Source organism: Oreochromis niloticus, linkage group LG6 (genome assembly GCF_001858045.2).
Source record: "Oreochromis niloticus isolate F11D_XX linkage group LG6, O_niloticus_UMD_NMBU, whole genome shotgun sequence".
Taxonomy (NCBI): Eukaryota; Metazoa; Chordata; class Actinopteri; order Cichliformes; family Cichlidae; genus Oreochromis; species Oreochromis niloticus.
This window is the reverse complement of record NC_031971.2, coordinates 14,126,696-14,143,377: the sequence shown is the minus strand read 5'-3', so window position 1 is coordinate 14,143,377 and position 16,682 is coordinate 14,126,696. Positions and strand designations below refer to the sequence as shown.

At 39.1% G+C, this 16,682-nt stretch overlaps 1 protein-coding gene across 20 annotated transcripts in view; it reads left to right on the top strand.

The window, feature by feature from the left end:
- The window catches only part of sorbs2a (sorbin and SH3 domain containing 2a), a 61,659-nt gene that overhangs the window by 20,104 nt on the left and 24,873 nt on the right, over positions 1-16,682 (top strand). For 15 of the 20 annotated variants that reach the window (XM_025908369.1, XM_025908370.1, XM_025908371.1 and 12 more), the window contains 8 exons: positions 8,568-8,623; positions 9,315-9,404; positions 10,596-10,622; positions 10,757-10,881; positions 11,195-11,818; positions 12,512-12,928; positions 15,963-16,089; positions 16,447-16,622. In XM_025908369.1, the coding sequence (XP_025764154.1) occupies positions 8,614-8,623; positions 9,315-9,404; positions 10,596-10,622; positions 10,757-10,881; positions 11,195-11,818; positions 12,512-12,928; positions 15,963-16,089; positions 16,447-16,622 (1,596 nt within the window). In that variant the 5' untranslated portion in view covers positions 8,568-8,613. The remainder of the gene's footprint in view (positions 1-8,567; positions 8,624-9,314; positions 9,405-10,595; positions 10,623-10,756; positions 10,882-11,194; positions 11,819-12,511; positions 12,929-15,962; positions 16,090-16,446; positions 16,623-16,682) is intronic. The other 5 variants (XM_025908376.1, XM_025908375.1, XM_025908378.1 and 2 more) reach the window with 4 other exon arrangements.

The following is a 16,682-nucleotide window of genomic DNA, read 5'->3' as shown; positions in this document are numbered from 1 at the left end:
AGCAGCTTCGAGGTTAAAAGGTCTCGTCTAATGGCATTAAATATAGCGCCTCTTCTAATCAACTTCCTCTTATCTTCATGCTCGACACTTAACACTGGTACCTGGGGAATCCAGACTATGTATGGGGAATTTAATCTTGGCCACAACAGATAGCCCTGCCGCTTCAGTGTACCTCCTGTCTCAAATCAAAAAATATATTTTCGAACTGTTTAACTTAAAAAAAAAAGTCTTAAAAGTAAACACTTTGTTTTACATATTGTAATTTGGAATTTTGTTTTGTTGTCATCTCTCTGAGGTGTTTGCATATTTTCAGGATACATTTCTTTACCTCATCATACTTTGTCACCCTCGAGATGGGCGTGTTTACTCGTAGCATGTGGAAAAACTAACTTCTGCATCCTCTGCAAACACAAAGGAAAATATTGCTTTTATGAAGTCCACACTAAGTTGTAATGCATAGTTTTCTTCATCAGCTGATGGCATTTGTAGTTCAAACATCATATTTTAAACTCAAAATGTTTCACATTCCAAGCTGAACAACAGTTGTTCTTCCTTCACTCAGAAAACTGGAGCTTGACTATTACATTACGTCAAAATGACAAGTCAGGAAATGCTCAAGCTTCATCTTTGAAATTGCTTTGACATTTAGCCTAATGTCACACTGTCCTCTCATTTGCTCACTCTATTATCTTCTCGTAGCTCTGCCTATATTAGCTTGTTGTGTCGGCTGCAGTCTGAATAATAGTTTTCAAGCTTTTGTTAGATCTCTGTGTGTGTTGTGCTAACTCTTAAGGCGCAGGCATGAAACTGTGGCAGCTCTAAATGTATTGTTGAGCGGGGCTGCTCAGATGTGTCCTCGGGCGGCTTTTGGCACAGAGCTTACATAATGCAACTAATATAATTTTCCATTTTCAGTAGGATGCCATTTATTTTGCACTTGCTTCACTAAACATAGCACAATAGGAAGCTTTTCTCTTCATCTCTTGATTTTATTAGATTTCTGTGTACCTTTTTTTTTTTTTTTTTTAAATCCCTCTCTCCTTACACACAGAGCGCATCGTAAGTTCTGTATAGGAAGACTGAGATAACAAACCCACCAAGTGTCACATCCAATTCATTCTTTTTCTCCCATATCCCCGACTCAAAGTACCAGGGCTTGTGTTACATAATTGCATTAGTGCTCTCGGGCCAATGGCTGTGCTCGTTAGCGTCGTTGTGATGCAATCTGGAGAACACACGGCCCTCTGTTGTTTGCCGTATGGGCAGTGAGTGGGCACGCAGGGTCAGTGTGTTGACCTCCCCTGTCCATTCTTACAGCCAGAGGGGAGGGGGGTCCGCTAATGAGTGGCAAGGTTGAGCAAACAAGGCTGATAACAGAGACTTTGTTGCAAGTGGTTGTTGTTCAACTACTGGCAGTAATGTGCTGGTAGAACAGTAACATGGCACCAACAAAACATTCCTGCATCTAACAACAAATACTTTAGTGCTTTTGTGAGAGGCTTAAATCTGTGTTCTACTTGAGGATTGAGGCTGTTCTTTTTGTACTTTAAAAAAAAGAAACCTTTCTAAGGCATCATTAAAGAGCATTTATTCAGATTTTAGTGGTATGGCCGGGTATTTAACATACTTCTAACAGGCTGGAGTGTGAGGCCTAAACTGTTTTATGGTTCGATTAATCCGCTTTTCTAAAGTGAAATGCAGGTCAGAAGTTTCTTAAGGTATGTAGGAAAGGCAGCATGCTGAAACAATAGCACCTCAATAATATGAATGGGAAATGACCAGCATATTACCAGGAATCATTGTGATGTGGCCATTAAAGGATTTTTAACACCGCTGCTCAGCAGAGATTTTGACACGTGCCTCTGTGTTAAAGTGCTTAAAATCACCGTGACATGGATTACTCATCGCTTTCTGAATGTAATATTTAAATCTGACTTTGTTGCCAACATGATGGGAGGTTATATTTTTCATTACTTTATTAGGACATTTCTATGTGTTGCTAAATGATGCCAAGATACTTGGAGTTTTAAACTAAGCATAGACAAAAACTTGGTTTGTTTTATGCTCTTCATTATTTGAAAAAGGAAAAGGTTACATGCTCTTAAAGCCTCCTCTGCAGCTTTATTAAAAGGCTTATAAACTATTTAAATGTTTACTTTTTTAAACATTTGTTGGGCTAACGTGGCTACAGTGTCCATTTAGAGCACAGTGGGCAATTCTTTTTACTATTTTGATTCTTTCGTTTCTTTTACCACAATCCCACACTCCCCACATTTTTACCACAAAAATGCAACACTGAAGAAAAAAAACCTAAAAACTTGGCTCAGTTTCAGTAATTAAGGAATGAAGCAATGCTAAATCCTGCCTTTTTTGGAGGCGCTGTTGTCCCCGTCGGTTTGGTTTCAGGCTCGTCATGTCTTGACTGAGATTTATGTTGAATCTCCCGGGACCTTCTGTTTCCCTGTTTAAAAAAGGAGTTTGTTTTCTCTGATTCCTCCTAGATAGGTTTTCCAGATTTCTCTGTTTGCTGTTGTTGTATCAGCGTCAAATGCACTGGCCTGGCTGTTACTGATGCTGACTGTGTAGCATCCCTACAGGTAATACATAGAGCACACATTCCAGCTCGTGTCCATTAATATTTCTGCTGCAGTATTTTGTTTTTTGCTTCTTCTTTTTTTCACTGAAGCTTGCAACAAGCATTTTGAACATTCATAAAGCTGTTTTAACATTTTGCAATATGCTGAGTATTGCAATAACATAAACTCTGATTCATCACCTTTTTTAGCTGCAAATTATGTCCAGAAAGTTATACTTTGTCAATATCTTATTGGATAAGGAAGATATTGACAAACTTGTTTCACGTCTATTATTTTTTGCGTTAAAATCAGATCAGAGTGGTTGTGAGTGTACAACGCCCTCAAGTTCTGGGTATCTATTTAGTCTCCACGAGTTATGTGGCAGAACGTGGGGAAAATTCAATACAATCACCAGGCTGCCTCTGACTTTTGGTGACGTAAGGAGGCCGCTGTCATAATTTTACTTGTGTGACTGCGCCGTTAACTTGCTCTAAATTAAAAAGGTAACTTTGTCAAGCTAAGTGTGTCCAGCGTTTGATGTTTTTTTTGTTGTTGTTGTTTTTTTCGGGTGAACTTATTTAATATACGTTTGCTCACATCATTTATAGTTTTTGATATTTGGTGCCCCTGTATTGATACAATATTGCCATGCAAAATATTTCAATGCTGTGTTGTATCAAACATTTTTTCCCACCCTTAGAGTGCAGTCGGACACATCAGCTGGTCTCTCCAGAAAATAAAGAGTAATAATAAAACTGGTTTGCTTAATTTACGCAACATATGTGCACAAATCTCAACTGTAAACAGACAAGAAGTCAAAGAAGACATTGGTGCGGTTATATTTTGTCAAAACAGAGGCCCAAAATATCAAAGTCACTTTATATGGAGAGGCATGCCCAGCCTCACCTTCAAGTAAGCAGCCACAGCCAAACCAAGCTGGACATAAAGTTGATATATAGCTGTTCTGTTTTTCTGACATCATATGGATGATGAATCTGGGCAGCTCTGAGTCTGTTGTTATCATTTCTGTGTAAAATACAGAGATTTAATATACTGCAAATGCTACCTATTAAATGTATTGATTACTCATAGTCCAATAAAGCTATCATATACAGTGGTCTTAGTGCATTGATTTACATATTTTTTTCCTCAAGACCAGTTGATCGTTTAAAGAGTAGGTACAGTTTCAGTCAACCAGAGTTTTCATTGGTTTAACTATGGCCTTTATCTTGATGTAAATGTAATTAAAGCTGCCACTGAAGCAGGCTGGCTTCGTGTTCTGCAGGACTGCGTGCACACACAGTTTCTGGTTGTATATGAAACACAAAGGTGTGGTCGGTGCAAATGTTTGTTTTGGTCTCAGATGTTCCTCCAGTGGGACATTCAGGGTCATATGCAACACTTTTAACAGATTTGCTTCAAATTTTAATCTGTGAGTGCATCTTAGTGAGTGACCACTTCAGTACCAGGACCTTTGAGGCTGATGTCACCTCATCACTAATGACCATTCACTCTCACCTGGTGATTTTCCCCCATACACACTCTTCTGTATAATCTTGAACAGCAAAGAATTGTGTTTATAATTATTTTTTTCAGTGCAGTTATAGCTTATAAGGAAACACCATCAGTCTTAATAAGGTGAGTTTTTGCAGGCACATGATATTAAAAAGTGCTTCTCTCAGCTCTTTAAGTACTCCCCCTAAAAGATGGTGGCATGTTTATTCTTAAGACTCTTGTTTTGTTTATGTCAAAGCAGTCAGTGACTAATGGTATCCTGACGAACGTTTTTGAGGGCATATCTTTATTTTTCACAGCATCCTAGCTAAGTGACTGTTGTTGGGTTTTTTTGTTAATACTGGCAAAGACACATGTTCCTTCCGGTCTCTAGTGGTCCAGCTTTGTTGTTCTGTCTCCGCTTGGATTTTATGAGATAATTAAAACAACGCTCAGATTACACATGGAAATTCCCTTACATGTACTCAAACTTATCAGTTGTTTTCAGAAGGACATTTGTGTCAACACGTGATTGATCAAGTCAACAATATTAAAAGTCTTCCTGTTTAAGCTTACCATGTGATGAAGGGAAGGAAAATTAAGAAAACGGCTCATGGTGAGAAGCTGAGATAAGCAAAAATGTTTTTCTACTACTGGCACAACACAGCACAAACTTCCTCTTACAGTAACAGTCTCTTGTCTATAGAAAGTTTAAGCCCTATTAGTCCAATAATGTAAACCAGGTAGGTCTCAGAGGGCAACTCGGCAGACTAATGAGACTTGATGGCCCCGATACTGGACATCACAGCTTTCTGCAGCTTCTAGCTCTGAGTTGTATATTTGCTGTCCCACAGCTATTACACTCAGTAATTATATACACACTGGTCTCCAGAGTGGCCAACCAATGTCTAAATTACAGTCGGTGGAAAAACCACGGCAAAGTTAAAAAAAATGTCTCGAAAGAAACTTAACATACCAACATGCTTTGGCCTTTAAAAAGTAGTACAAGAATCGAAAACATCTTGCTGGAAAATAAAGTCCTCTTCTTTATTATTGAGTATTTATTTAAGGTTTTGGGAGCTGACAGAGTATCAGATGTTTGGTCTTTCTGCATTTATTCCCAGGCTTCCTTTTCAAGCAACACAGTAAGCATTTTAGAGGAGTATTTGCAGGATTATTTTGGAAACTTTCTTTCAAATAGAGTGAGGCACATGCTAAAATGCTACTAATGGTCTATCCCAGGCTTTAGACGGGGTTGCTAGATTGTATTTAAAAGCTTTAAAAAGGTCTATATTGACAAGTAGGCAGAGTTGAACTGAGGTGTTGAGCCCAGAGCGTTTTACTTCCAGTGTGTAGCCTTAATATTACACCACGGCCACAGCTGCTGTGTCGCCGCTGATCTGTCCCCAAGAAACATGATGCTGTTTATAATCTGACCATCATTTGGACGCCGACAGCCTGTGACGCCAGACCCATGATTTACCCCTGGGTGCCTGCGCGTGTGTGTATGTGTGCATGTTTGTTTCTGAGAGCAAGATTTATGAGGACACAGGGTATGAGGGTGAGGATTAGGTCTTGAGGGACAGAAAGTATCCCATGTTGCCTTCATGTTGTCTTCATGCACTCCCACAAATATTAGGATTTTATTTGCTAACCAAAATTAGCTGTGTTTGGAAAAACAAAGCAGTGAATATGGATAAACTGTTCAAAGACATGGTGCTTGAAGGTCAAGAAAAATACAGATTAAAAAAGAATTTGTCAGTAAACATTACTTCACAATGAAAAACATTATTGCTGATCCCAGCTCTTATTGGGTGATAAGCAGGATACCTCTGGTGTTTTAATTTATCTATTTAATGTACTCTTGTTTCGTTCCATCTCAGGGTGAGTTTGCTTATGTAACTGTTTTACTGTGGGTCTACCCTGCTCTGAAGCAGATGGACACAGGGCTGAGCAGAGGAACGTGTAGTAAAAATAATATTGTGTAACTCTAAGTGATAAAAGATTCAGCACTCAAAATCTCAAAGCCAGGGCAAAATATCTATAAGTTATGATAATAAAGAACTGTGGGCAAAATAAAAACCCTTACCTGATTTATATTTGGCCCTCCTCAACTTGTTACACACCTCTCAAGCATTTTGAGGTCACTGTGTAACTGCTGCATTTTATCCCTTTGCACTTGTGCCTCTGCAGTGCATGCTGAATCTCCCCCATTGTCATAGTGACTACCCTTCAGCTGGATTTTGAGTTTTGGAAAGTGGTTGAAGTTGCAGGAAGCAAAGATTGGTGACTAGTCCAGGTGGTGAGCGAAGGTTGTGTTTGTGTGGCTAGAAAACACAGTTATAGTGTAGCTGACAGTCTCAGCCTTAAGACCAAAGTGACGATGCAGCTGAAAACTGCTTCTTTATAGCTGTTCTCATCAACGATGATGCTCCTTACAGTCAAGTGAGGAGCATTATCAGGCCAAAAGGGTGATCTAAAAGGACAACCTTTATTGGGTGATTGGCCAAATCAGGTAAGACCTCAGTCACCCTGGCTTGGGCTGTTTGGTAACCCCCTGGCAACCTTTGGTTGCTGTAGTCTATTCCCCCAGTGTTGGCTGGAGGTATCTGGCTGATGCCTGATAAAATCAGTCGAAAAGAGGTTGTCGCACAGATGCCACTCGTCTACAAACACTCGCTGTCTACTCTCCAAGCTGTGAAACTTTGTCCAACACAATCTGGAAGCAAAGAATGTTTGCCTTCATAGTAAAAGTTGTGCATAACTGCTGCAACCAACACGTTTCAAAACATTTACTATGAAGGAAAGTAGTCTCCATCCCCCGTTTGCATCACACTTATTAGTTTTACTATTGCTTAGCAAGTATTTTGTCAGTATTTGTATAAGATGCTGTGTCTTCAATTGGGAACCAAAGCAATCACAAGAAGGTTTGTCGTGCAGCACTGCATACCCCTGCAACCAAATCGACTGTCAACAGGCTCCCACGACACACTTTTCCCTAGTGACTAGTGGTTACCAGGGGTCTCCAGTCTCTACGCCTGCGTCAATTGATTTCACAGCAGATGCTAGCAACTGTCTCCTAACCGATCAGGGATTATACAGTTTTCCCTCATGGCAGGTAGTTGCCTGATGGTCTTTAGCCCTGAATGAGTTTTAGCTCTGTGTGACTGGGGCCAAAGACAGTTTCATCACACCTTGTGTATTTCTTAAAACCATTACAAGCAATCAAATATAATCTGCTGACAGGAAAATAAAGTCCCTGTGATGGTAGATGTGTTTCACTATGTTTTGTATTACAAGTTAATGATTGTAGCTGCATGTTTTTTGTCTTTTGTTTGTTATGTGTACATAACCTACTTGGTTGTAAATGAAATGGTTCTGAGAGGCTGGTGCTGTAGTGTCTTGTATAGTTAGCAGCAATAAATGTTTCTTAGTTACTTCAAACTTAGTCTGTCATTAAAACTATTTTGTATTTATCTCCTTGTTAAGACTGGAGTTGTGAGTATGGTCTAATACAGGATGTACTAAAATGCTGGGTCATCCATCTCGTGCCACTCATTACTAGGGACAACTGCTAAGGCAGTTTACACATTTATGTCAGAATACAGTTGCATACCTTCCCCCAAATAAGCACCAGTAAATGACAGCTGTAATTATCAGGACTTCACATGCGTGCAGAGAGGCCCTAAGCTGTCACAGTGTTGAAACAAATGTCTGGTGATACATGTGTTTTGTCGGTGAATATAATCTGTTTCATCCTTTTTAAGAAACTGGCAACATACAGCTATGGGGCATATAGCCCAAACATCTGTGCATTTCTCTCCTCAGCTCTAAAAATAGAAAGATAAAGAACAGAGTTAAACAGAATTAGACAGTGTTAGCAATGTGAGTCTTATTTATTTGTAAAACAGATGTGCTCTTTGCTTGTCAGTTGTAATGATTCTTTGCGTTTGGTGTTTGATTTGTGTTCCTTTCCTGTCACTCGTATATCTAATAGTTTCATAAAAAAGAAAAAATATTCATACTGTATGGCTGTGATTATGTAACTGTGTAAACATGATATATTCTTTCATTACTTTAAAAAATAAGTAATGGCTAAACTAAACTAAAAATCAAATTATATAAACATTTCAAACCAATGAATCTGTTAAATGTCAGAAAAAGTTTTTTAGAAATCATTTATTGCTGTTTCTCAGTGAAAAATGATCTATTCCATGTTTACAAAATCCTATTATGCACCCAGCCTGCCATCATTTCTCAGAGTGAAACAAAGCCAAATTAATGAGCACACAAAAAACTAATCACAGTCATATGCTTGGTGCTGTTGCAGTAAAGCAGGTACCTCGCTACAGTTTTGTGTTTTAACACCGGCATCTCCAAAATCTGCTTTTCAGGTTTTACCCTCAAGAAGATCAATTTGAGGTCTTGGATTTGAAACTCTATTCAAACAGTTTAAATCTCTTTCTAAAATACTTTGTATTTTGTTTTGTTTTTTAGGAAAGTGTGTGCCCCTGCTGTCGATCAGTAAGAAGTGCTCTTCAATATGAATACAGGTACAGTATATATCCAGAAACAAGTACAGAGTGCAGCGTTTACAGGAGTGTTGGGAAGTCCCCCATCCACCTGTCCGATCCATGTCTAGTTAAAATAATTTTGTCATGTGGTTTATCAGCCATGACGGTGAAGTCGCTAATGTCAGATGAGCATACATGAAACTTTTACTACAAAACGGTGTCTTATATAAGACCTCAGATTGTAGGTGTAAAATTGATTCATCTATGAGGAAAAATGGGAGAAATATAACAAGAAAGAGCATGTTTTACATTTCTGCCTGTCATCATGTCATGATCATAAAATCATTAGTTTGGGATTTTTTAAATTTACTTCTTGGTAATAACCCAATTCAGAATCACGTTGATTTAAAAACAACTAATGTCTCACTTTATCTCTTGTAAATATTTAGGTTAGTGTAAGCTAATGCAGTAAAACATATTTACTTTGATTTGTTCACTTTTGCAGTTCTCGTGTTTGCACAGCTTCCTAATTTTCTATTGAGCGCCAGTAAAAATCAGCTACTTGAAATGCATGTGCTTTGCCTCCAAATCTGCCTTTGTTTGCAATATTGTTACTGTAATTATTATTTTCCCGGCTGAATGCATTTGTTTATGGCAGTATGCGCACAAGCATGTGCATGTATGCTTCAGCTTTTGCTTCTATGATCATCTGCCTGGCTGTGATTCTCAGATAGCGGAGGATATGCTCGCAAAAGTGTGGCCTTGTCACTCATGCTCTCTCCCATGAAGAGGGTCCAGAGCTCACCAAATCTAGCCACAGGTACTAACACTCACAAATATATGAATCAACATAACTATTTCCCAGAATAACTCAAATAAAAGGCTACTGCAAGTGTTGGCTGGGTCAAACTATCGGTCAAGGACATGAGGTACGTCTAAGTGGCTTGTTGTTGTTGAAAATCCTGTTATGGCTTGAACATATTTGAAATACTTTGAAATAGGCTGTGGCTGCCTCAGTATGCTTAAGCAATGTTTGGATTGTGGGATGCTATTTTTTCCTAATCGGTTCATTGTGTAATTCTTTCATTTCCTTTTGTTCTTTTCCTTCTTTTGCTTCCTAAATCACTCATATATCATATTTGTATCTACGTGCTGTTATTCTTTTGCTTCTTCTTTGTGAAAGTGATATTGTGTTCTCACATCCCACAATGTCTTCTCCCTGTCTATATGTGTATATTACCTTAATGTTTTTAAAGGGTTTTTTAGGCATTACACTGTTTCCTTGACCCTAAGCTAAATTATCCTCAGATACTGTGTGTACAGAAAATGGCATCGTTAATGAAATTAATGTTACATTAGATTCACCACAGAGTACAATTGTTTGTGAGTTCAGTGGTAAATTAGATTACAGTTATTTGATTGTATTTTTAGTCATAGGAAGCAAGTTCAGTCACTGAAGCAAATGCTGATATTTTTTATGCCAGGAGCTTGAAATGCAGAAAAAAATCATTTTGGCATAGATTTTGATATTACAGTTTGATAACTGTCTCTATAGAGTCTTCATATTCTTGATTTCTTCCTTTTAGATCATTTTAAGTTCACTCAAAGACATTTTTAGGTTATCTCACATATTTTCCTAAACCTCCAACTTGCATTTCTTGAAGTGGCTCATAGTGGATTTTAACGTTTGCTTTAGATGATGGTCCTGTTACAGCCTGAAGCGTGAAAATTGCTTCAAGAATTAGTTTTCTATCTCTATCCTTTAAGCTGACGGGAAAGCAACCTCAAGAGGAAACCCACAGACACGTTGTAGCATGCAGGGGGGAAAATCATTAGCTGTTAAAAATGCAGGAGAAGTAGTTCTTGGTAATTAGGTGTGAATTTTATCTTGATGTTTAAGAGCTTTTTTGAAATGTTTGCACAGTAGGTGTATATTGGAGTTTGTTACAGAGATGAATACAAGGAACACTCAGCCATGTTGCTTATTATTGCTGTGTCCTTTTTTCCCCAGGGAGTGATTCTCACTCATCGGACTTGGGTAAGTGCCTGATCCTTTTGGTGATTTCTGGTGGACAATCCTAACACTGCTATAAAACATCCCACATGATCCCAGCAAACTTGGTCAGAAAACATTAGAGTACATGATGTTAAAATTACTAAATTTATCTTCAGATTCTTGGCGGTCACACAGCGCAACAGACGGCCTTAAAAACGGAGATGCTAGCAGCTCATCGCTTGCTGCCAAAGGCTTTCGCAGCGTCAGACCCAATCTGCAGGACAAAAAGTCCCCCTCACAGGTGAAACATCATTCACAGTACACTGACAGACACTCACGCATTTATTTCTCTGTTGTTGCTATTTAAAATTTAATTACAAGTGTAATTTCATGATGTGTTGTGCTTCTGTTGGCTTTTGAGTGTCTGAGTGGGGAAAAAAGTTATTTTTAATATCATTAGGAATTTGGATAATATGCATATCTTGTTGTATTCTGAAACAACTATTTTCAACTTTCTGATCTCACGCTTTGTGCTGATGATTTTTTTTCTGTTTTGTTTTTCTTTTTTGCTGTTTGAATTTATATTGGTTGCCACTTTCTAATTGGCTAACAAGGATATCAGTCCATTGCCGTTGCCACCCCCCAGGAAAGAGAGTTTTCACTTCTCGCCTGCAGGCACTAATCCTCAAAACTACAGTTCCCTTATTGGCCTGGCTAATGATTTGAGTCCTGGAATGCTAACAATCACTAAAAATGAGCAAGCAGTCTTGAAAGAGTCCTACACTGTAAAAAGCACATCATCCTACTCATACTCAGAAACCAGTGCAAACACAGTCCAGCAGCTGAATGAGTCTGTTGTCTCGAATGACAAAAGCAATGTTAATACAAAAGAACGTAAGGTGTCTTCCCTTACACTGACCCCTGTCACCATCCCTGACCCTCCTGCACACCTCAATTCTTGTGTTGATCCCCAACCTAAGACCCAAACCACAGGGTCCCCTCCACCCACTTCCTCACCTCCACAAAGAAGTCCCGTCCCATCCCAACCCGTGACACAGACAGCTTCGATTTCTGTCCACTTGGACAAAGAGAATAAAAAAAATCCTGCTTCATCTAAGACAAACTCCAAAGTGGAACTCAAGGTCTCAGATCAAACCCCAGCTCCAGATCCATCCCAGGTGGAGATGACGAAGCCTCCTCCTGAAATTCCACCAAGACCCTCTCCTGCAAAACTGTTGGTACATAACTGACTACAGACCGGTACAACAGAGCAAAATACACAGATGTGTTCATTTTAAGGTCACTTTAATCCAGTCACTGGGTTTATGTCTTGGTGACATCAAGACTGATTAAAGGGTAACACACCAACTGCATCACGTCACTTGGTTGCAGCAGGTCCCCAGAAATAACAGAAGTAGTCAAGCTACTATTACAGTGATGGGACAAATTCTAAGAGAATAAGAGATAAACTAGCTTCTTTTCTTATATGTTGAGTCTGACTGTGGCATTCTGTTAAAGCAGATATACTGTAGGGGTTTTGATGTCTTCTACTTGTGTGTGTTGCCCTTTAGTTCATTCTTGTTGTTGATAATACCTTCCACTGAACCAAACAGTGATTCTATATTTGTGTGAACTTGTACTGCATTTTAACCAAGTGTGTAATATGTTGTACACCACAGTTAATTACCATGTAATCTGGTGCTTTTTCTGTAAAGTGTGAACTAACAAAACATCTTCAGTTTCCAGCATTAATGCGTTCAGAAGAGGGTGCTGCAGCTTTATGACACAGTTTGGTTTCACACCAGTAATTCACCTGTTGTCACATGTTATTTTTACACATCCCTTTTGACACCATGTCTAATAAATTATATCACTAAGCACTCTCCTCCTTTCCTCCTTTTCCAATGAATTACCTTTTATTCCAACCTCAGGGGCCTCCCTCGCCTGACCCCACAGCACGGCACTCCCCCTATCGCTACCACAGCTCAGAGTCACTTGACTACCTGTCAGGTCTAATGCCCAAGGCGCTATCACCCACTCCGTATGTCCCAAGTGGAGCTGGTGGCACAGCTGGTGCGGCCAGCGGGCCAAGCCACGGCGCAGTCAGCAGCGTGAGCTGTGCCTCGCCCTCGGCTTCCCCCGTTACCGTGTCAGCTCTCAGCCACTACTCGACATCCACGGTCGGTCTGCTGGACGAGCTGCAGATCTGTAGCCTGGACTCACCTGTCGCCTCACCCACGCCATCGCCCACTCTGAGCCATGTCTCTACCTACACGCCCACTGCTGGCCGTGATGATGTGCTAACAACCTCTGTGGCCTCCGCTGCTGCAGCAGCCACTTTCGCTAATGTAATTATCCAAGTCACCTCTGTAACATACATCATTACCAAGAACAGTTGGTTCCCACGCTCCCTCCACTCATTTTGATGGCTGAATCAGAACTCTTAAAAGTGTGTGATCACTACCAATTTTTAACTTTTACTAACTGTTAGCTACATCCTACCTGTCAGATACTGAAATTAAATCCTCTTCGTTCCCTTATTATGTTACTGTCTGTACTCATTCAAACATGTCTATGCGTGTCTATATTTCTCCTTCTTTTGTCGTTTTTGCCATCGTGTGCTATTACACTGTTTCTTAAGGCCAGTTCATATCAAAAATTCATGATGCAATGAAGTGATTTTTCTAAGGTGAAGGTGAAGTACTCTGCTGGAAGCCATTAGCTACGGTTATTAGCGTCTAAAAAGACTGAACTCTTGCTGTTTTTCTTTTTCTTTTTTTAGCACTGCAGCATGTGTTTGGACCGTATTTATGTGGCCATTCAGCTCATTATATTACACTGCGAATAGACATATTCTACTTTATTGTTTCTCTGTGTTATGCTAGGAGAACATGCATGTGTATGTTGTGTTTGCAGTTATGCAAGTATGATATTGAAAGCAGTAGATTTCATTTGTTAAACTTGTTTCTTAGCGTTTTAATCTAACTTTTGTCTTTGGGGAGAGCATGCAGTGCTTTTCAAATGTATGTAACTATACTGCTAATCGCTATCTGGATAACAAGTGTTTGCAAAAGTATTCTAAATACAGAATTCTTCAAACCTTTTTTTCAATGAGATATACAATTTTACCCTGAGAAGATAATTAGTCATTGTTGTTGTTTCTTCCTGTTAAAAGGGAGTTTTTCCTTCCCACTGTCACAAAGTGTTTGGTCATAGGGGGGTTGTCTGATATTGGGGTTTTCTCTATTATTGTATGGTCTCTACCTTATAGTATGAAACACATTGAGGCCATTGGCACTATATAAATAATTATTTATCTTTCTGCTATATGACTGTATGACCACTATGACTAAAATATCATACTGGCCTTTCTTTATTCAGGATATTTAAAAATGTTTATTCTACTAAGTAGCTTTAATTAGTATTTTCTGTGTAAGTAGCTTAGGGTACTACAGGCAGGCAATCTCACTTGAACCTATGTATAAAAATAATAATAAGTGTGTGTGTGTGTGTGTTTTTGTTTTTTACATAATTTTATACTACTCATATGACAACATAATAGCATTATAAGCCAAGCACACTTAAAAAAGCAATTAGATTTTTAGTCACTCTTTCTTTGGGTTAGCTGGTTTGGCAAAACCTAAAACCATAGTTGAAGATGATGGTGCTCTGGCTCTGTAGTACATCCCTCTTGTTTCACCATGAATCTTTGGTGTGAACAGGCAAACTTTAAAACTGAAATGCAGTGCTGTGAAAACGTATTCGCCCTTAATTCTCACACGTTTCAGAAAGTATAACTATGCCACCCACAGCAGCAAGTATAACTGTCAATGATCTGTGTCAGATCGCTATGAAGGAATGTTGTCCCATTCATGCAGGGTTTCCAGCATGAACAACCTGTATAAGGTCATGCCAGAAAATCTCAATGAGATTAAAGTCCAGACTTTGCCTTTTGGTTTGGTTTGTTTTGTTGGTTGCCTTTTGTATCCAAGTCTTGGGGATCATCAAGATGTTTTCTGGTAAATGTGAGACGGTCACTGTGTTCTTTTTTGTCAGCAGTGGTTTGCTCGTTGGAACTCTCCCATGGAAGCCATTTTTTTTTCTCTTAATAAATTAAGTCATCATTTAAAAACTGCATTATTTTTACATGGGTTGTCTTTTTCTGATGTCCAAATTTGTTTGATGATCTGAATCATTTAAGAGGGCCAAATTTGGGGACAAAACAAAACTATGAAATCAGGAAAGGGGTAAATAGTTTTCACAGCACTGTACAGTCTTTTTTTATTCTTTTTTTAGTTAATGTAACTTCTTCCTGTGGCATATTGAATGGGAAGAGCATCCCATTGTAAAGATATCATGTCCACTATCTTGTTTATGTCAGATGTTTGTTAACTAATTAATGAGATGTGTGTGAATGTGAATGGGCTTACTGTCACTGCTTTAGTCTTTTGTTTTTTTCTTTTTTCATGTGTTTTATGTACACTGTGGCGTGTTTCCGTGAGTGACCCTTCCCCCCACTAACTGTCTTTATGTTTTAGTCACTTCAGCTTCACAACTTACTGTGAATCACATTCACTGTATGTTCACATGTCCATCCACTCTTAATCAGAACTGGTTCTTTTACCCGCTCTGATTGGAACAATGTGATGACTAATGTTGGATGGTAAGACTTTGTAATAGCCATTGCTAATAAACCACTAATTGATTGTTAATTAATCTTTACTAAATGGTTAATTTACTATAAACAAATGATTATTAATAGTGTTAATGAAGTTATAACTTAGATTTAGTAGCTGTTACATTACGATGTCACCAACACAAGCAACATTTGATAAACTTCTGTTATGTGTTTATTGCAAAAGCGCATTAGCATTTCGGTAATGATTAACAGAGTTGCATTACTGTTGAGGGAGCCTGTTCTCACTCCCGGGGATTAAATACTGCTGTTTATTCAACTGTGCAGGTGTCTCACCTGTATGCACAAGGTGTCCTTTAGCCTTGGTCTTATATTGGTTGGTTGAATATTTACCCAAACCACAATCTTTTCATAAACATATGCAGTATTTTGAGGGCCTGCACCAAACCAAACAACAAATGCAAACAGCAAGTGACAATAAAACTACACACCGACACAGACGTCACTGTCCAGGTTCCCAAGTCTTGTGATTTTTAGTCCACCAGTATCCATCCTTAGCAATGGTTATCATGAAGTGTTATCTGGCAGCTAATCCTTTTGTTTCCACAATTTTTTTTTTAATATACATATATATATATTATGTTAAGCCAATGTTATAGAGCTTTACAACCGTAAGTAGTGTAGGTTTTGTCTGCTGTTGGTGATTTTCTTACACTCTCTGTTTCTGGGTTTTGGGTCACTCCTAGGGCCAGGTTCTTTCTCACGCAATGAATGGAAGTACTAGCCATCCACATAGGCCGCTGTCTCCCCCATCTTATCCTCCACCCCCTGTCTCACTCCACACGGGGCTTCAGAGACAGAGCAGGAGTTCAGGTGAGTCACTGATCTGTGGTGATATATGACATGCCTAAAAAGATTGAAAGACATTGCACTTAAGACTTAAGACTACACGCTGAAAATAGAACCTAAAATCAGTCAGATAATTGAACTGAAACATCTCACAGAGGACGTTACATCATCGCTTGCATCATTGTAAATGTAAAAGGGTCTTTACAGTGTAACTGTAAACGTTAAGATGCTAAGTAAGGTGTATGTATCTATGTCTTAGGATTCATATATAATCTATATCTGTAGCAGTCTATCCATTACAAACATTAAACTGGAGCCTGTGGAGGACCTGTATTACTAACACGTCTGTCTCCTCTTTCTCTGCTTCCTTCTCGAATCCAGAGGGCAGTGAAATAGTCACCAGAGAGTCTGTGGTGTCGGGGCACACCAGCATCAGCAGCACTGTGCCCATTGCCCGTTTCTCAGAAGAAGAAAAGAAGGTGTCTGTCATCAAAGCCCCCCATTACGAAGGCATCGGCCCGGTTGATGAGTCAGGCATTCCTATTGCCATCCGCACGGTGAGAGAACTCGTACAGGGAGCTCAACACATTGCTTTCCAGTAGACCTCCTCTCATAGA